Genomic DNA, 21440 nt, shown 5'->3' with positions numbered 1-21440 from the left:
CAGTGTTTTGTAAAACTGACATAACCCAATTTGCACATTGATTACATAATCAATGACAAAACAATGGCAAAAGCAAAATAATTTATATTTCTGGAATGCAATGATTCTTTGTTTTTCAGTCTGTGAAAGTAAGGTTTTTTGTAAACGACTACTTCATTTCTTGTAAGAGAGGATGGTTATGTTGTGGGACTACGGGGTCCAGGTTATTGTCTCTGACATATGAAAGACTCTGAGGACGTCAAGGACAAGACATAAAGGTTAGCAGATGAGTAAGATTGATTAGCAAAGAGAAAGCACATACTCAGGAGGGAGTGCAGCCGTGTTCCAGAGTGAGCCACTGTCCAGGAGACTCAGGGTCATCCCTTTATGTCATCTGGAAGCACAGGGGGTGCTTTGGGTGGAATTTTCCAGCAAAGGGCAGGGATTTGATGACTACCTAATTTCTGCCTTTTTAGCAAGTCTTAGAAGTATCATGGTGTCAGCCGGCGCCGTGGCTCACTTGGTTAATCCTCCGCCTGCGGCGCTGGCACCCTGGGTTCTAGTCGTGGTTGGGACACCGGATTCTGTCCCGGTTGCCCCTCTTCCAGTCCAGCTCTCTGCTGTGGCCCGGGAGTGCAGTGTAGGATGGCCCAAGTGCTTGGGCCCTGCACCCCATGGGAGACCCAGGAGGAAGCACCTGGCTCCTGGCTTCAGATCGGCGCAGCGTGCCAGCTGCAGCAGCCATTTGGGGAGTGAACCAACGGAAGGAAGACCTTTCTCTCTGTCTCTCACTGTCTAAATCTGCCTGTCCAAAAAAAAAAAAAAAAGTTTCATGGTGTCAGGTGTGTGATGAGGGTGGGAGTGTCAGCCATGGTAGTTTTATTATAATAGGTTGTTGCAGGGATGCAATCATCAGCATGCTAATGTTTTTGTCTGGCTCGGTTCTGGGCATCAGGTTTGCTGCAATGCGGATCTGGAGAGTTTAGAGGCAGCCTCAGTGGACATACTTCCTCCTGCTCTTTCTTTAATCTCTGTCTTCTTACCTAAAGCAGTTAGAGACATGTTGTTAGTGAATAAAGTCACTCCTGACTTGAGAAATTTGCCTATGGGAAGATAAGCCACATTAAGGAAAAAGCACTGGAGAATTAATGAGGGTTAACTTATACTCCAATTTTTCTTTTTTCCTTTTTAAGATTTATTTACTTATTTGAGAGGCATAGTGCAAAGAGAGGATAGAGAGAGATCTTGGATCCACAGATTCACTTCCCAAATGGCTACAACAGGCAGGGCTGGGACAAGCTGAAGCCAGGAACCAGGAAATCCATCTGGGTCTCCCATGTGGGTGGCAGGGACCCAAGTATTTAGGTATCTTCTACTGCCTTCCCAGGTGCATTAGCAGGGAGCTGTATGGAAAGTGGAACAACTGGAACTGAAACCAGCACTTCACTATGGGATGCCAGTGTCACAGAGGCAGTTTCACCTGCCATAAAGCACTACCCCCACCTTACTTCGCCACAAACTTTTCTTTAAGCAAAAGTGACAAGGGCAAAAGACTCCAAGGTCTGCTTCACCGGTATGGCCAGGTGATGCTTTTGAAACTTCTTAGAGAGTGTAAGGGTTGAAGCGGGTGTGGATGGGGAACTGGGGATGGGGGAGAGCCGGGGAGAGACTTACTCATTCATGCATATGATAGCATTTTCTGAGCACTTACAGCTGAGTCATTGGGCTGGGCTCTGGAATACAAACATGGAAAAAGATAGACTGGCTCCCTGCCCTCAAGATGTACAGTTTAGTGGGTAAGATAGGAAGGGCAAAGGAATTAGAGTGACCAAGGTAGAGGTCACTCTAATTAAAGGACAGCCAGCATTCCTGAGAGGGAGGAATAATTCCTATCTAACAAGCCGGAGGAGGATCCCGAGGGAAGAATTCTCTCACACACTGAGATCTGAAGGATGAAAAGACCAAAGAACAGGAGAGAAGAATCTTCGTAAGGTGGTGGTGGCGGGGGGTGGGGGGGCGGGGGAGCGGGGGAGGTGATATGGGGAAATAGCACAGAGAGGAGAGAGGACAAGCCTGGGGCATTAAGGAAAAGGCAACAGTGTGTAGTGGAAGGGGAGGCTCTGGGATAGTGTAAGGACACAAGGGTGGGGGCTTCTAAATCTTGTTAAGAAGCTTGGGCTTTCGTCTAAGAGCACAGGAGTGGTGTACTTAAAATTCCACATAAAAAAGATAACTCTGGGGCTGATGCTGTGGAGTAGTGGGTAAAGCTGCCACCTGCGGAGCCAGCATCGCTTATGGGCACCAGTTTGAATCCCAGCTGCTCCACTTCCGATTTAATTCCCTGCTAATGTGGCTGGGAAATCAGTAGAGGGTGGCCCAAGTGCTTGGGCCCCTGCACCCACATAGGAGCCCCGGAAAAAGCTCCTGGTTCCTGGCTTTGGATCAGCTCAGCTCCAGACATTGCAGCCATTTGAGGAGTGAAGCAGCAGATGGAAGACCTCTCTCTGCCTCTCCCTCTCTCTGTCTGTAACTCTGCCTCTCAAGCAAATAAATAAATCTTAAAAAAAAAAAAAATCTCTTTGTTGCTTTGCTTTTCAAATAAATAAATAAATCTTTTAATAAGGGGCCAGTGCCGTGGCTCACTTGGTTAATCCCCCACCAGTGGGGCCGGCACCCCATATGGGCGCCGGGTTCTAGTCCTTGTTGCTCCTCTTCCAGTCCAGCTCTCTGCTGTGGCCTGGGAGGGCAGTGGAGGATGGCTCAGGTGCTTGGGCTCCTGCACCAGCATGGGAGACCAGGAGAAAGCACCTAGCTCCTGGCTTCAGATCGGCATAGCTCCAGCCGTGGCGGCCATTTGGGGGGTGAACCAATGGAAGGAAGACGTTTCTCTCTGTCTCTCTCTCTCACTGTCTATAACTCTACCTGTCAAAAGAAATTAGTTACCTAAAGTGCAAGACTCCTAATTTTGGGGTGTAATCCAAATGTGGGATCTATAGGAGGCTATCAGTATATATGACTCTTTCAAGAAGGTAGTGAAATGGGGAAAAAAGCGAAACCCTCAGTCTTGTGGAATGCAGTTTATGGAAAATCATTGTTTTGGAAGCACTGACAGCACTAAACCCCAGGGGTCAGAGCAAACCAGCACGGGGCCATTCATGATAAGTGCTAAGCTATCAAACTTACCTGGGGAAAGGAGTCAGTCTCCAAGACAATGGAAATTCCAGTCAACCTGAGTCAGTGTAATAAGGAAGTCCCCACAGTCTTAAACATACAAGGAAAGTAATTTTGCTGTTTTTTTCCTATTTCCTTCAGTCTTTTAAGCCAACCTCCTCTGCTTAGTGCTTTGGTGCACTACTTATTAAGATAAAGTTTTTGTTTTTTTTTTTCCTTTTTTAAAGATTTATTTACTTGTTTGAAAGGCAGAATTACAGAGATGTAGAGGCAGAGAGAGGTTTTCCATATGTTGGTTCATTCACCAGATGGCTGGAACCGCGCCAATCTGGAGCCAGGAGCCAGGAGCCAGGAACCAGGAGCTTCTTCCGGGTCTCCCACGTGGGTGCAGGAGCCTAAGGACTTGGGCCATCTTCCACTGCTTTCCCAGGCCATAGCAGAGAGCTGGAATGGATGTGGAGCAGCCGGGATCGAACTGGTGTCCATATGGAATGCCAGCACTGAAGGCGGCAGCTTTACCTGCTACCCCACAGCGTGGGCCCCACAAGATAAAGTTGTTATAGTTTTGTCTTTCCACAGTCCTTTCTCTGTGGTCCTGCAGTTCTGGCAGTTGTGAACAGCTTCCTGGAAGCATAAATATATTAAAATATTTTCAACCTCTGTTAATTTATTTATAGTGTAATATTTATGTATAATAATTTATTTATAACGTAATATTTAAATTTCAAAAATATTTACAAATATTTTTCCTGTTCCTCTGATGCTTACCAAGCGCACTTATCAATAAGCCTCCTCTAGAAATTGCCTAAATAACCACGGGATGCAAATTTCACTGGCCCCGCAAGTACCCTCAGTTAAGATGGCCGCGCCTGCTTGCATTATTCTTGCCTGCCCACAGCAAGGATGGTTCCGGGGACATTTTTTTCAAATCTCTCTTTTCCCAAAACAATGATGGCGCCTCCACTTCCGGTTCCGGCCTCTTGCTGTTGGCAGCGCGGTGAGTGTTAATTGTAGCCTGACGTGTTTTCTGTGCCAGATTTCAGTGGCCTGGGGAGTGCCCAGGGAAGGGGGCCGGGAGGAGGTCGCTGTGATGTGTCCCGTTCTCTCAGAATAGCGGAGACATGGCGGCTCCCCCTGGCTCACGATCATTTCCCGCCGGCTCCTCAGTCCCCTCCGCCCCTGCACTTGGCCGCTGCAGCCTCCCCTTTGGGGAATCTCCGGAATTCACAGGCGCTGGGTCTGGATTAGATTCCGTTCCTCCTCTTCTTTTTTTTTAAACAGCTTTTTGGAGACATTTCTCTTCACATGCTGTAAGGTTTCCTCATTTAGAATGTAAAATCCAGTGAGTTTTTGTACAGAGTTGTGCAGCCATTCCAATTTTAGAATATTTTCCATCACCCCAAATAAATCCCCACCCATTAGCGGTCACTGTCCGCTCATCACGACCCCTCAGTGCTAAGCAGCAGCTGATCTATTTTCTGTCGGTATAGATTTGCCGATTTGGGCAAACAGAATCCTGCATTGTGTGGCTGGCTCCTTTCTCTGAGGGTAATGTTTTTAATTGTCATAATGGCAAGTATCAGAACTTCATTCCTCTATTACTGAAAGCTGTTTCAATTAATGAATGTACTCTATCTTGTTCACCTATTAATCAGTCGATGGATATTTGGACTACTTTGTCTTATTGTCTATTATGAAGAAAGTAGCTAAGAGTGTTTGTGTAGTTATCTTGTGGCCATATGTTTTAATTTCTCTTGGGCAAACACCTAGGAGTAGAATTGCCAGATCAAAGTGTAACTCTGTGTTTAGCCTTTTGAAGAACTGCCAAACTATTTTCCAAAGTGCCTGCATCATTTCATGTGTTTGTACTCAGATACACATTTGTCCAGTGTTGAAAGCCTGACCTCCCTCCTTTAAATCGGCTTGGCTCCCTGTGGAAAATGAGTTGACCATAAATGTAAGAGTTTACTTTAGACTTAGTTCTGTTCCATCGATCTATAAGTCTATCCTCATCAAGTACCACAAGTAACTGTAGTTTTATAGTAGGTTTTGAAATCAGAAAATAGGACTCTTAAGTTTGTTCATTTTAAAGATTGTTTTGGCTACTCTGGGCCCCTTACATTTCCACTGAATTTTTTAAAATAAAGATTTATTTATTTGAAAAGCAAAACAACAGAGAGAAGGGGAAAGACAGAGACATCTGCCATCTGATTCACTTCCCAAAAGTCTGCGGCAGCCAGGGCAGGACCAGACCAAAGCCAGGAACCTGGAGCATAAATCTGGGTCTCCCACACGAATGGCAGGGACCCGCATACTTGAACCACCATCTACTGCCTCTCTGCACATACAGAAAGTAGTATTGGAAGCAGAGGAGCTGGGACTTGAACCAGGCACTTCATCATGGGATGTGGGTGCCTCGAGTGGCGACTTGGTCACTGTGCCAAACACCTGCTCTGCCATCGAACTTTTGGAACAGTTTTGTCAATCTCTGGGAAAAAAACCCCGAGATATTGCTAAAAATTGCAGTGATCATTTTAGGAATATTGCTAACTTAAAACATTAAGTTGTCAGATCTATGAACATACAATGGCTTTCCATTCGTTTAGGTCTTTAATTTTGAACATCTTTTTTAGTTTTCAGTGTACCTTTTATTTAATATATTCTTAAGCATTGTATTTTAAGAATATTTGTTTATTTGAAAGTCAGAGTAACAGAGAGATACAGAGATACAGAGAGAGAGAGAGAGAGATCTTCCATCTACTGGTTTATTCCCCAATTGGCTATAACAGCCAGGTCTGGGTCAGTTGGAAGGCAGGAGCCAGGATCTCCATCTGGATTGCCCACAGGAGTGTCAGGGGCCCAAGTACTTGGGTCATCTTTGGGTCATCTTCCTCTGCCTTCCCAGACACATTAGCAGGAAGCTGGATGGGAAGTGGAACATCTGAGACTTGAACCAGTACTGTGATATGGAATGCTGGTATTGCTAGCAGCTTAGTCTGCCATGCCACAATGCTAGTCCCTGGAATTATGGTGTTTTTTTGTTTTTGTTTTTGTTTTTTTTTTACAGGCAGAGTTAGTGAGAGAGAGAGACAGAGAGAAAGGTCTTCCTTTTTCCATTGGTTCACCCCCCAAAATGGCCACCACGGCTGGCATGCTGTGACTGGCGCACTGGGCCGATCTGAATCCAGGAGCCAGGTGCTTCCTCCTGGGTCTCCCATGCAGGTGCAGAGCCCAAGCACTTGGGCCATCCTCCACTGCCTTCCTGGGCCATAGCAGAGAGCTAGACTGGAAGAGGAGCAACCAGGACAGAATCCGGCGCCCTGACCGGGACTAGACCCCAGGGTGCTGGCGCCGCAGGCGGAGGATTAGCCTAGTGAGCCGCGGCGCCAGCCTGGAATTATGTTTTAAATGTTATTTTCAGATTATTTTTTTACTGTACGGAAATATAATTTTTTTTTTTTTAAGTAAAGATCCTACATCCTGCAATGTCGTTTAACTTATTAGTTCTGCTAGTTCTTTTTTAGTAGAGTCCTTGGGATTTCTATATGTGACATCATTTTTGTTTCTTTTTGCTAATAGCGGTAGTTTAATTGCTGGCTTTCTGACTTGAGTGCCTTTTATTTCATTTTCGAAACTAATTGTCTTGGCTAAAGCCTGCAGTACAAAGCTGAAATGGCACGATCAGCATTCCTTATCTTGTTTCTGATCACAAGGGGAAAGCTTTCCATCTTTACTATGAAGTATGATGCTGGCTATGGGGTTTTCAGAAATGCCCCTTGTCAGGTTGGGGAGGTTTCCTTTTAGTTCTTGTTTGTTAAGTGCTTTCATTATGAAAGGGTGCTTGAATTTGTCAAATGCTTGTGTGTGTGTGTGTGTGTGTTGTTTTTTTCTTTATTTTACTAAGATAGTGTTTTACATTGATTTTTTTTTTACATTGATTTTTGGATATTAAAATAACTGAATTCCTGGGATTAGTCCTGCTTAGTCATGGTGTATTTTTTTATGTTGCTAGATTTAATGTTTTAGTGCTATGCTGATGCCTTTTTATGTTTATCCTATTGGTCTCTGGTTTTCTTGTGATATTTATCTGGCTTTGATGTCAGGGTAAAAAGAGTGTATTGGGAGGTATTTGCTCCTCTTCCATTTTGTAGCTGAGTTATACAGGAGATGCAAGACCACTGAGCTCGGGCCAGCTGGGCTGGGGCAAAGTTTCTGGGTGGCTGTTAGTGTCTCAGAGGAGGAAGAGGAAGGCGAGCACAGGCCTCAAGCCAAGCTGCAAGGAAGTCTACCTGGAGATGCAGGATAGGAACAGGCCAAGAGGTGAGGGAGTCAGGAGAAGGACTTCTGAAACAGGGCGTTGGAAGAAGGAGTTTCTGGAAGTTATGGAGTGGAGTGGGTGAGCTGGTGAAGTTGAAGAAATGAGCCAATTTTAGGCTCTTTTGAGAATTTGTGGAGGAGGTAGACCAGCTGTGCGGATAGCAGGTGTCACAAAGTTTTCATACTTTACAACTTTTTATTTTGATGTAATTTTATACCTTCAGAAAAATTTGCAACATAAGTACAAGAAACTCCAAAATAACATGTTCCAGGTTTACTAATTATGTTGTCCCATTTACATTTACTCATATAGATAGATAGATGATAACCATTTTTACAAATGAAGATGCCGATGTTAAGTGACATGTGCAAGGTGACACAGCCAAAAAAGTGACAGCTGGAGTTCAAACCTGGGTTTCTTTCTTTTTTTTTTTTCTTAAGATTTATTTATTTATTTGCAAGTCAGATTTACACAGAGAGAGGAGAGGCAAAGAGAGGTCTTCCATCTGCTGATTCACTTCCCAAATGGCCATATGGCTAGAGCTGGGCTGATCCAAAGCCAGGAGCCAGGAGCTTCTTCCAGATCTCGCACGTGGGTGCAGAGGCCTAAGGACTTGGGCTATCTTCCACTGCTTTCCCAAGACATAAGCAGAGAGCTGTATTGGAAGAGGAGCAGTTGGCAGTGAAACTGGCATCCATATGGGATGCTGGTGTCACAGGCAGATGATTAACCTACTATACCACAGTGCTGGTCCTAGACAGGTGTATTTTTAAAAAGATAGGTTAATGGATGAGAGCTGGGTAGATGGATGATTGTGTGATAAAGGAAATCATAGTAAAATGTTAATTGGGAAGGAGAGGTGGCAGCTATGTGGTTGTTCATTGTATAATTCTTTGTTTACATCTGGAAATTATGTACAATACTGGGATGGAAAGTGCCTTAATTTAAAAAAAAAATTAGCTAAAAAAAAGTTAAATTACTTCTTCTGTATGGCCCCTGCTGGAATTTTGTCTGTAAGATTCTGCAGGGGGCCTGGCATTGTGGCATTGTGCGTAAAGCCTCTGCCTGCGAGGCCAGCATCCCATATGGGTGCCGGTTTGAGTCCTGGCTGCTCCACTTCAATCTTGCTCCCTTCTGCTGTGCCTGAGAAAGCAGCTGAAGATGGCCCAAGTGCTTGGGCCCCTGCACTCACAATGGGAGACCTGGGAGAAGCTCTGGCTCCTGGCTTTGGCCTAGCCTAGCCCTAGCCCTTGTGTCCATTTGGGGAGTGAACCGGCAGATGGAAAACACCTCTCTCTCTCTCTGCCTTTCAAAATAAATAAAAATAAATCTTAAAAAATAAAAAAGATTCTGCAGAGAAGTAAGAGAATGGTTGCCTTCTCCTGGTAGGTAGATTTTTTTCTTTTTTGTCCACAGGGACTTCTGATGCCCAATCCCAGTATTAGAGAAGGGTATTAGACTGTATAGTGAAAGCACAGTGAAGAGTGGAAAACAAACATGTCTGAAGAGGTACAGGATAATCATTGCATTCTACTTGCTGGCCCAGCTCATTTCAGGGGGCAGAAAGGATCTCATCTGTCCCCTTTGCTCGCTTCTCCTGGGCAAATGCATCGAGTCCCCAACAATGAACTTGATACATAGAGATACTTATTTGATAATAAAAAGGATTCTGCTTTCAGTAGGCATTTTATTTCTTTATTTATTTTGATTTGGGATGTATATGGCATTTAATACCAAGGTACTTCTTCAAAAAGTTCATGGAAAATGGACTTAAAGGATAAATTTATTTTGGTACAAAATAATTTTGAAATCCTTGTATTGCGGGGTCTTCCAAAAGTTCTTGGAAAATGTGAATTGTGCCGGCGCCGCGGCTCACTAGGCTAATCCTCCGCCTTGCGGCGCCGGCATACCGGGTTCTAGTCCCGGTCGGGGCACCGATCCTGTCCCGGTTGTCCCTCTTCCAGGCCAGCTCTCTGCTGTGGCCAGGGAGTGCAGTGGAGGATGGCCCAAGTCCTTGGGTCCTGCACCCCATGGGAGACCAGGATAAGCACCTGGCTCCTGCCATCAGATCAGCGCGGTGTGCCGGCCACAGCGCGCCTACCGCGGCGGCCATTGGAGGGTGAACCAACGGCAAAAGGAAGACCTTTCTCTCTGTCTCTCTCTCACTATCCACTCTGCCTGTCCAAAAAAAAAAAAAAAAAAAAGGAAAATGTGAATTGTGAAACAACAATTCATGGATTTTGAAATTTTTTGCACCAAAATAAATGTACTGAAAATTAAAAAAAAAAAACTTTTGCTTATTTGAGGGGCAAAAAATCAAAAAGAGTGAGAGAGGGGTGTGGAGGGAGAGAGATTGAGCACTCCTGCCTATTGATTCACTCTCCTGATATCTGCAATGGCCAGGCTGGGCCAGCTGATGCCTGGAGCCTGGAACTCCATTTGGGTCTCCCATGTGGGTGACAGGGACCTGTGTACTTGAAGCATCACTGCTGCCTCCCAGGGTGAGCATGAGCAGGAAGCCGAGCTTGGACTTGAACCCAAGCACTCTGATGTGGGATGTGTCTTAACTGCCCAAGCAGTGGCTTAACTGCTAGGCCAAATGGCTACCCCAAAATAAATGCATCTTTTAATTCGATTTTCCACAAACTTCCTGAAGTACCCTGCTTACACGTGATTCTAAAAGTGAGGACATGGTATTACATCATTGTGCTGCTTTTCCAAAAGGTTTCCTTTCGCTTTATATCAGCGGTGACACCCTCAGCGGATGGCTGCCTTCTCAGGCAGGCGGTGTGTGCTGATATTGTTCACCGACCTGTTTGTTACCTTCCAGAAACCTCCAGAGCCCAGGGTTAGGTAACGTGCGGAGAGAAGGGGCAGCCAGAGGTGCCTGCTGCAGAGGTGTTTGCTGAAACCTTGAGCCTGGCTGACTAACACAGCAGCTGCCAAAAGACAGGGTGTTCTTGCCTCTCTGGGAACCTTGATCACTCCACTCCTTTCAGGAGCAATCAACTGATACCTTGACTCACTCTGCCTGCGCGAATGTCCACAACAGCATGTGACTGCGTGTCCTCAAACGGGAAGGATCCTGCCAGACTTCTCTGTGGGTTTGTTTTCCTATGAGCCCTGTCTTTGCCTAATCAGGCGGTGGCTTAGGCTACAGCCCAGAGGCTGTGTAGAGATAGGAGGCTGGGTTCATCCAGGCTTGGCTGCTTTTTAGATGTTTTCTAGGGTGAGTTACTTCTCTCTGTGACTGAGTCTGAGTGTAAATGAGGGTAACAATAGGATTTCCTGCCTCATAGGGGTATTGCAGATAAAGCTCATGGCACCTGGGACCTATCAGGCACTTTGTAAATATGAGCTGTTCTTAATATGGTACTGCTCATGTTCCCCAGAATTGCTTCCTTCATTCAGACATGTGCCTCTCGGATCTCTCAAGTTCTGTCATTTTAACAGCTACATAACATTCCTTAATTTGGAATACTGCCTTCTCCCAAACTATTCCTTCTCTTATCTTCTTTAACTCAGTTGATAATGCAGCTGATCACCAAAACTCTTTCCTTCTTGACTCTCAGCTCTGCTTTTTTTATTTTTTTAAAAGAAAATTTTAAAAATGTTAATTTATTCATTTTCATCTACTTGAAAGGCAGAGAGAGATCGAGAGAGAGATTGAGAGAGAGAGAGAGAGGGGGGTTTTTCATCTGCTGGTTCACTCCACGAATGCCTGCAACAGCCAAGGCTGTGCCAGGCAGAAGCCAGGCTCTCAGAACTCCGTCTAGGCCTCCCATTGGGTGGCAGGAATCCAAGCACTCGAGTCATTACTTGCTGCCTCCCAGGATGCATAGCAGGATGCTGGATCAGAAGCAAAGCAGCCAGGACTCAAACTGGCATTCTGGTATGGGATGCTGGCATCTAAGTGGTGGCCTAATCCACTGGGCCACAATACTCACCCTTCACCTGCTCTTTATCCTCTTTCTCCATTTAGTTGTTAGGTTCTAGTCTCATTTTAGTTTCTAAATATATTCTTTTAAAAAGAAAAAAAAAACTTTGTAAGCTTTTAAAATTTATTTGATATATATTTAGAGAGTGCTCCTATCTGCTGGTTCACTCCCTAAATGTCTGCAGTGACCAGGAGAGCTGAAGCCAGGAGCCAGGAACTCAATCCAGGTCTCTTACATGGGTGGCAGGGACCCAACTACTCGAGCCACCACTGCTGCCTCCCAGAATCTGCATTAGCAGGAAACTGGAGTCAGGAGCCCGAGCTGGGTATTGAGCAGTGGAATGTGTGCATCCTAACCAGCAGCTTCACCGCTGGGCCACATGTTCACCCCTACTTACACCCAAAACATATTCTTAACCTCTTCCCTGCTGTTGATCCACAGGTCCTTACCTAAGTCACATGCCTTTCCTCTAGCACCTGGACCACTGCAGGTGAATGCATTCTTGCTGGTTATGAGCTTACCTGCTCAAAATTAAGCAGGCTTAAGCCCTGCAGATCCACTTGTTATCCAGCTGTCAGATCTGCAGATCTGACCATGCCACCCCTCTGCATGGGGTATAGCGGTCCATGGTATTCATCGGTGGTGGCTATCAGATTTATTGAAGACAGCATCTTTTTTTTTAAAGATTCATTTATTTATTTGAAAGTCAGAGTTACACAGAGAGAAGAGAGGCAGAGAGAGAGAGAGAGGTCTTCCATCCACTAGTTCACTCTCCAATTGGACGCGATGGCTGGAGCTGCGCATTGCAAGCGGTGGCCTTACCCACTATGCCACAGCGCCAGCCCTGATGACAGCATCTTATGAGACAAGAGTAGCAGAGGGTCTCTCCAGGTGTGTATTTCATAGACAGTGGCCAGGGCTATATGTATTGCAAAGAGCCCTCTAGTAGAGAATCTAATGCCACACAAATGGACACAGGCCCAGGAAGGGTAGGGGACATCTAATTTTAGACAAATGTCCCAATGCCAAATTCAGCCAGTTACCCTTGTGGTCTTTGGAGCTCAGAGAGAGAATTTTATATCCAAGTTGCTGACAGCAATGAGGCCTTGCTGGCCTTCCCAGGGCTGGTGCAGGAGGAGGAGGACTGCAGGCCGTCCAGCAGACATCACAAGGTTTGTCCCTCCTCGCTTGCTCAGTATATGACCTCTCCTTGACTCTCATCACAGTAAAGTCTCAACTCCCCATGCCACTAGGGGTTGTCCACACCAGCTTTTCTCATGTTCATGCTGTGGCCTAGCCTCTCCAACACCTGGAGAGAACCTCCTCCAGAAAGTCCTCTGTTCCTTTTGGGAAACTTCTCTGTCCTGACTCACTCTGTTGATATGATGTGTCTCTGTGTCTGGAAAACCCCAAACTGTGAGCTCTTGGAGGGGAGAGTCTATGACATTCACCTTTGTATCCCAGGGCCTGGCACCGGGCCTGGCCAGTTGAATAATCAACTGAATGCATGTTTGAGTAGGCCACAGAGGAGAATGCAATTCACCTGTAATCTCCCTTCCCAGATAACCTCTGAAATTCACTTGGGATCTACTCAACTGGCTTTTTTTGTCCCCCTACCTTTATGTCTCTGTACTGCACACACACATACACATATACACATCCTGCACATGATATTTCTTTTTTTTAATTGAAGAGCAGAGACAGACAGAGACAGAGACAGGCAGAGATAGAGCTCCCATCCACTGGTTGATTCCCCAAATGCTTGCAATAGTCAGGGGTGAGCCAGGACAGGGCCAGGAGCCTGAAATTCAATCTTTTTTTTTAAAAAAAAGATTGACTTGGGCCAGCGCCGTGGCTCAATAGCCTAATCCTCTGCCTGCAGCGCCAGCACACCAGGTTCTAATCCCGGTCGGAGCGCTGGATTCTGTCCCAGTTGCTCCTCTTCCAGTCCAGCTCTCTGCTGTGGCCCAGGAATGCAGTGGAGGATGGCCCAAATCCTTGGGCCCTGCACCTGCATGGGAGACCAGGAGGAAGCACCTGGCTCCTGGCTTCGGATCGGTGCAGCACCGGCCATAATGGCCATTTGTGGGGTGAACCAACAGAAGGAAGACCTTTCTCTCTGTCTCTCTCTCGCTCACTGTCCACTCTGCCAGTCCAAAAAAAAAAAAAGATTGACTTATTTATTTGAAGACAGAGTTACAGAGGGAGAGAGAGAGAGAGAGAGAGAGAGAGATATCTTCTATCTGCTAGTTCGCAACGAACGACCGGAGCTGTGCTGATCTGAAGCCAGGAGCCAGGAGCTTCTTCCGGGTCTCCCATGTGGGTGCAGGCATCCAAGGGCTTGGGCCATCTTCTACTTCTTTCCCAGGGCCATGGCAGAGAGCTGGATTGGAAATGGATTCGCCAAGACTTGAACTGGCACCCATCTGGGATGCCGGCACTGCCAGCTGCCGCTTCACCTGCTACATCACAGCGCTGGCCCCTGAAATTCAATCTTGATCTCTTATCAGTGTGGCAGGGACCCAAGTACTTGAGCTATTACCTGATGCCTCCCAGGGTGAGCATTGTCAGGAAGCTGGAATCAAAAGTGGGGCCAGCACTCAAACCCAGGCACTTCATTAATGGGCATCCCAAATGGCATCTTAACCATTTATTATATCATGGACGTCTCCCCTTGTCATCCTCAAACATTCTTCTAGCCCTTGAATCACAGTGTTGGGTAGTTTTTTATGTCTGTTGGGGGTGGGCATGCTCTATGATTGAATTTTCCCCCTTTCAAAAAAATGCAGCTTATTTCCCAGCTGAAATTATTAGTGACTTCCTTATGCTCTGGGTACTTCTTTCAAAGAATGAAAAAACATGGTAAACAAATTTCTGAGTGAAAGCAGACAAGGAAGACCATTGGTTCTTGCTGCTGTTTGATCTCAAAGATTCTTCAAGCTGTGGTTCATGTGAAGGCTCATGACATGTAGCGTCTTCTGTATTGAAGTGTTCTGTTTTGTTTTCTTTTTTTTTTTTTTCCTATGGTAGGACTATGGAGGCCCAGGAAGCCACCCCAGGTAGCCAGTCCCAGGAGAGCTGTGTACTGGACCTACCATCTGCCTGTGACATCAGAGATTATGTGCTGCAGAGATCCCGCCAGGAGCCCGACAGCGAGACTTTCAGCTCTGTGGAATTCCATTCTTTTCCTTGCTCTTCTGATGTGGATCCAGGTAAAAAGCAGAGTTTAGAACAAAATAACAGCAAATGGAAAACTTGGCAAACACACAGCTGTGCGCTGGTTGGTTTCCATCTCTTCCAACAGCAGGTCTCTAAGGAATGATTTGTTGTCTTAGGTAGAAAAGCAACTTAACCTAAGCAAAGCTGTTGGGGCAGGGGTGGGGGGACTTCAAAGGACAGCTTCCCTGGTGTGACAGTGACAAGGAGCTGTTTCCCACAGTTTTTTTTTTTGTTTTTTTTTTTTTTTCCATCTCCTGCTCCCTTTCTGATCTCCATCCAAATGCATTCAGAGGCAGGGAGACACCGCCCACAACAAGGAGATGGCAGAATTGTTTGTGGTATTTTGTTCTTTCGAAACTACAGAAAATAGCAGTGTGGGCCTGTTATGGGTTACGGCTGACGACCATATTCAGTATTCCTTTTGTGAAGTACACTCTAGGTTTAAGTAACAACATCTGTGTAAGTTTTTCTGATTGAATTGCCAAAAAGTCTGTTCCTGAGGCCTCGTGCTAATTTCCTGCAGGAGGCAGTGACCACCTCTGTTTGTAAAGCCCATCTCTCATCCCTTTGTTGCCCAATCTTGAGGTCCACAAAGCTGGGTTAATGTTCAGCTCTGCTGCTCCTGGCTTTATGATTTAGGGCCTGCCACTTCCCTTCTAAGCTCCAGAGTCATCTACACAACAGCGATGCTGGAATTAGGTTTTACTCAGGGGCAAAATGAATTACTCATCACAGTGTTTGCATGGTGCTCAGTCAATATTGTTATTGGCATTTTTTTTTTTTAAAGATTTATTTTATTTATTTGAAAGACAGAGTCACAGAGAGAGGTGGAGAGAGAGAGGTCTTCCATCTGCTGGTTCACTCCCTAGATGGCTGCAACAGCCAGAGCTGCGCCAATCTGAAGCCAGGATCTAGGAGCTTCTTCCGGGTCTCCCATGTGGGTGCAGGGGCCCAAGCACTTGGGCCATCTTCTACTGCTTTCCCAGGCCATAGCAGAGAGCTGGATCAGAAGTGGAGCAGCCGGGACTTGAACTGGCACCCATATGGGATGCTGGCACTACAGGCTGTGGCTTTACCCACTGTACCACAGTGCAGGCCCTGACCGTCTTCTTTCTGAATCTTTTTTCTTCTCTGGGCTTCTGGGAGGTAGCCTCTCATGATTCTCACTTTTCTTGTTCTCACTCTCTGTTGCTGGATCCTCCTTATCTCTTCAGCCTTTAATGTTGGAGAACTTCAGAACTGAGTTCTCAAATTGCTTCTCTTGTCATCACTCCCTGAGCGATCTTATCCAATATGGGGACCTTAAATGCCCTTAGTACCTTGCTCAGTTCCAAATTTCTATCTCCAGCTTGGACCTGTAGCCTGACATTTAGACCATCTGTGTACTTGACATCATCACTTGATATCTGTTGGACTTCTTAAACCTGGCATATCCTAAACCAAATTTGTAATTCTTCCATCTCCTCCCAAGCCCTCCCCCGCCAATATGTACCTGTGTTTTGAGGCTTTCTTGGTTCAAAAAAGCATTTGCCTTCTTCTGTTCACTTAGCAAAAATCTGGGAGTCATCCTCACTTCTTTTTTCTCTTAAGGTTCACGTCCAGCTCATCCGCAAATTGTTCCAACTCTACCATTAGAATAAATGTAGAGTTTAAACTATCTTGGCCAATTCCAATTCCACTTCTACCACTCTGATCCAAGCCACTGTCATCCCTTTTATGCATTAGTATTACAGCCTCCTCACTAGCTTTTCTGCATCTGTTCTTATCCCCCAAAAAGCTCTTCCTAGCACAGCAACCAGAAGGATACTTTCAAATATAAATCAGATAGGGCTTCTCATCTGACTCAGAGCAAGTGTCAGAGTCCTTCTTAAAGTACGCATGTTCTCTGGGCTGGGCACCTGCTGCCTTTCTGACCTTATCTCCCACCATTTTCCACTCCCTCACTGGGCTCCAGCCTCCCAGCTGTGCCTCTGCCACAGCAGAAACCTGCTTCTGCCTTGTATGCTCATTTCCCAGGGAGGGCTACCTTTGCCTCCTGTGTTTGGGTAACAGCTACCCCACCTCTCGCTGACACTCCTGCCCAGCTTCCTTTTTCTCCATAGCACTTAGCGCCATTGATACCCTTTGCATTTGTTTGTCAATTCTTTATTAAACTTTTATTTATTTGAAGGGCAGAGAGAGAAGCACACACACAGACGGAGACAGAGACAGAGACAGAAAGAGATTTTCCATTCATTGATTTGGTTCCCAAATGCCTACAAGAGCCATGGCTTGGCCAGGTTGAAGCTGGGAGTCCAAAATTCAGTCCCAGTCTCCCACATGGGTGGCAGGGACTCCAGTACTGAAGCCATCATATACTGCCTCCCAGGGTGCACAGTAGCAGTAAATTGGAATTGGAAGTGGAGTCGAGCCTCAAACCTAGGCACTTCGATTTGGTGTCCCAAATAGTGCCTTGACTGCTGCACCAAACATCTGTCCCTAATTTATTTGTTTATCTCCTTCGACTGGTATATGAATTCCAGGACAGCAGGTACTCAGTAAATACTTGTATGACTAATGAAAGAGCAAATGCTAACCCTTAATGTCATTATTTCATTGAGATAAGCCCATATGGATTTAGGGCTAAAGTTCATCATAACATTAAAAAGTCTCTGTTCCCTCCAACCTCTGTATGTAGCTTAAGGCTGGTTTGGATAACGTGGGCACGTTCCATGTAAAAGGAGAGTCATGCACAGCACTGAGTTAGGCGAAGCCCACACTTAGCCCCCTGGTGTGGTCAGTATTGAAAGAGGAGGTGGTCAGGTCTCCTCTGCTCCCCAGAGGAAAAGTTAAAATGTGTGACTGATGGGGACCAGCAGAACTGTAGCCACTTGACACAGTCAGTTGTAAACTATTGTTCAGTGGCATGAACTGTACCCTCTCTGCCGAGATAGAAAATGTACATAATACGCACTCCATGGCCAGGTGAGTCACTGTGTGCCCTGCCTGTCTGGGTCCAGCTCTCTTTCCTTCTTCCTCTTGCTTGGGCCTCTTCCCTGCCTCTTAGATGGTCAGGGCCTTCTTGAGTCTGCTCTCAAAATCTCTCAAAACAATTTGAAAATTAGACTAAGATACAAATAACCAACTGTAGCCTCAAGTGTAGCCTTAACCTAAAGGAGTAGTGAGATATCAGAAGTCAGGGGGCAGGTAGAAGGGAGATTGTGGGGGTGAGGGGAACATGAGGAGGGAGGGAGAGAACCCTGGCTCTCTGATGTCCCTGAAATGCTACCTTTTGTGAGGGATTATTTATAAAAGCAAATTAGGAGAGGTTGTTGCTGGTAATCTGGTCATCACCAAGCAATGAACTTGAGGCAGACAGCCCTAAACTCTGAGACTGGGCACTGTTCTGATAGTCCAGCCTGATTTACTTGGATCCAACCATTTCCTTATTTTATTTTATTAAGATTTATTTGTTTATTTGAAAGGCAGAGTTAGAGAGAGAGAGAGAGAGAGAGAGAGATCTTCCATCCACTGAGTCACTCCCCAAGTGGCCTTAGTTGTAGGAGCTGGGCCAGGCCAAAGCCAGTATCCTGGAACTCCATCCAGGTCTCCCACATGGACAGCAGGGGCCCAAGCACTTGGGCCATCTTCCGCTGCTTTGCCAGGCCCACTAGCAGGAAGCTGGATTGGAAGCAGAGCAGCTGGGACTCTAACTGGCATTCATATGGGATGCTGGTGTCACAGGTAGTCACTTAACCTGCTAGGCCACAGTGCCAGTTCCAAGGGTCCAGCCATTTTCCACCTCAGGTTTCTCAAAATACTCAAAACCCTGGGGACCTGGGTTTTTCATTTTACATTTAGGAATCTATTTTTCTTTCATTCCATTTGACTCAATTTTCTTCCCATCACTGCATATTTATAGGTAGTTGTTGGCTTCTGTTGTCTTCTATAGCTCTTCAGCAGGCTCTTATCAATGTTTTAACTTGGTTCTAATAACTTTGCATCTGTTGCTTGCACACACACATGCCTACCTTCACATTGATCACTGTTGGTATCCTGATGGCTTCCATTCTGTTTCAGATTCTATTTATTTATTTATTTTTTTGACAGGCAGAGTGGACAGTGAGAGAGAGAGACAGAGAGAAAGGTCTTCCTTTGTCGTTGGTTCACCCTCCAATGGCCACCGTGGCTGGCATGCTGTGGCCGGCGCACCCCGCTGATCCGAAGGCAAGAGCCAGGTGCTTCTCCTGGTCTCCCATGAGGTGCAGGGCCCAAGCACTTGGGCCATCCTCCACTGCACTCCCAGGCCACAGCAGAGAACTGGCCTGGAAGAGGAGCAACCGGGACAGAATCCGGCGCCCCAACTGGGACTAGAACCTGGTGTGCCGGCGCTGCAGGCGGAGGATTAGCCTAGTGAGCCGCGGTGCTGGCCCCTGTTTCAGATTCTTAACACATTCTGTTCCCAAGGAAATGGGCTGTTTTTGGTTTGTTTGTTGTTCTATGTTGTTGAAAATTGAGTTAGGGATGGGTAAATTCAGTCAAAGATTGCTAGTTAGGTAGACATTTAAAGTAATTGCACTGGTCTGTGCCTGGCCGGATCCTCACTCAGAGAAGCACATTGTTGGCCACATTTATGAAGCTTGTACTTGGCTCAAAATACAGCTGTCTCGAGAACTGGCAGAGTGTGGCAGATTGCTTACAGTGGAAAGGGGGAAGGTGAGGGAGGTCTGAAGGTGAACCAAGGATCTGGCTCCTCCAGCTACTGAATGAAATAAGAGCCAGGAGCTGACCATTAGGATTCAGTCAACTCATCCCTGTTGTCAAAAGCCGGGAACATGGTTGGCAAGGAGATGGGGTCCACACTAATGCAGTGGAATAGCCTACTGATGGCAATAGCTAAGCCAGAAGAAATACTCAGAAACCAGGCAGGTGGCATCCAGTTGTGCAGGTGTCTTACTGGTGGGTATCAAGGTCCCACCTTCAAGGTTGAGGTTCTGACCTCTGGAAGAATAGTAGGCAGGAGAAGGGTGGCCCAAGAAGGGTGGCAGTAGGGGCCACTGCAAAAGCTAGGTCGTAAGAATGTGGACCAGGCTTAAATGTAACTTTTGTAAAGATTCCCTTGCAGCTGCCTTTGGCCATGGACCTAGCACTGTCCTGATCTTCCCAATCAGGCTTTTTGAGGGAGCTACCTGCGTTCCTTCTTTCCACTGCTTCTTCTTTTAATTGTTCCCCAATCCCGCGCATGTGGCCTCTGCTCCCTGTGACCCCTGCACTGAGCCTGCGGTTGCTCATATGTCAATGATCTTCCCCCGGAGCCAAACCTGATGGACACTTCTCTGTCTTTACCTTACATGCCCAACTACCGTTTTCACTATTTGTGCCCTGGAGGGAGGTTAAGTGGCAAGAGACAAAAGACTTTATGAGCACTTTCCCAGAGGTGAATGGGTTGGTTAAAATCCAGGAGTATTAGTCAGAAAAACCCACAAAGCCTGGATCATTTCAGTCAGGTATGTAAAGGAGGTAAGAACAGGCCATATAGTGCCATATTGCCTAAATAAACAATTTGTGGCCGGCGCCGTGGCTTAACAGGCTAATCCTCCGCCTTGCGGCGCCGGCACACCGGGTTCTAGTCCTGGTTGGGGCGCCGGATTCTGTCCTGGTTGCCCGTCTTCCAGGCCAGCTCTCTGCTATGGCCCGGGAAGGCAGTGGAGGATGGCCCAAGTGCTTGGGCCCTGCACCCGCATGTGAGACCAGGAGAAGCACCTGGCTCCTGGCTTCAGATCAGCGTGATGAGCCGGCCGCAGTGGCCATTGGAGGGTGAACCAAAGGCAAAAAGGAAGACCTTTCTCTCTGTATCTCTCACTATCCACTCTGCCTGTCCAAAAAATAAAATAAAATAAAATAAAATAAAATAAAATAAAATAAACAATTTGTCCTGAAGTTCCCAGGCAGGCAGCCACTTCTCATGAAGCACTGATGGAATAAAGTTTACACCCAAGCCAGAGGCAGGGTTATGAGGCCCCTCCCCTGCCCCTTCTGATGAAATAAGACAGAAGACCCTGCTGCCATAAGGTCTTCCTGGGACAGTCTCTATCACGTTCCTCTGTTTGAATCCCTCTGAGATGTTGTTCCGTACTGCTCTTCCCTGCCAGCTCCAATCAGAGCTCCTCTGCCTTCTTTGCAGGACTCTCTAATCCGGTGTCCCAGCATCTGTTCAATGATTTAACAACCAGTACAGTACAGCAGTACTTTAACAATGGGTACGGCCCTACAGGTGTGTGCCAACTGAGCATAGGCCCCCAGTGGCCTCTGTCTGCGACTTTGGTTTTCGGGCTAAACCAACCCTTGGTGCCTTCACTGACTGTCCCCCTCTTTGAAATGTGCTCCCCTCCTCCACCTCTCCAACAACTCCAGGCCACTCCAGACACTGTGGAATTGAATCCATCAATTAGGCCCAAGCCCAGACTTGTTGATGGGCTTGAAATCCCTGTTAAGATACTCGTTTCCTTCCACTTTTGTTGCTGGCTAGGGGTATACACAATGGAAGAACCAATTTAAAGGACAAATAATCTTGGTTGGACCTCTCAAAATAAAGGTCACAAAAGTTTCCCGGAGGCACAGCCCTAGTACCCGGTAGCTTGGTGGTCTTGGGGCGGTTCCTGTGGCAGATGTTGTCAGGGCCCCAGGGCACTTTTGTTCTGGAGTGCTCCCAAGTGCTTTCTAATACAGGACAAAAGGTCCCCCTGAAGTTGTTTAGACATTTTTGTATGATGTAGGAAATCTCGGCCCTTTCCTCAGACTTGAACTTCTAAGAGCAATGTCAGGGAAATTTGTTG

At 46.4% G+C, this 21440-nt stretch overlaps 1 protein-coding gene across 7 annotated transcripts in view; it reads left to right on the top strand.

Moving 5' to 3' along the window:
• Positions 1-4077: 4077 nt before the first annotated feature.
• Positions 4078-21440, top strand: part of SHLD1 (shieldin complex subunit 1) — a 121309-nt gene continuing 103946 nt past the window's right edge. For 6 of the 7 annotated variants that reach the window (XR_009867084.1, XR_009867083.1, XM_062203889.1 and 3 more), the window contains exons 1-2: positions 10503-10568; positions 14437-14618. Coding sequence is in view for 5 of the 7 variants with exons in the window: in XM_062203889.1 (XP_062059873.1) it covers positions 14441-14618 (178 nt within the window). In the remaining 2 variants the exon portion in view is untranslated. Of the gene's footprint in view, positions 4148-10502; positions 10569-14436; positions 14619-21440 lie in introns of those variants that run through there. The other variant, XM_062203890.1, reaches the window with a different exon arrangement.

The sequence above is a fragment of the Lepus europaeus genome, chromosome 10 (genome assembly GCF_033115175.1).
Source record: "Lepus europaeus isolate LE1 chromosome 10, mLepTim1.pri, whole genome shotgun sequence".
Taxonomy (NCBI): Eukaryota; Metazoa; Chordata; class Mammalia; order Lagomorpha; family Leporidae; genus Lepus; species Lepus europaeus.
Note: the sequence above shows the minus strand (reverse complement) of the source record. Positions and strands in the feature narration are given on the sequence as shown.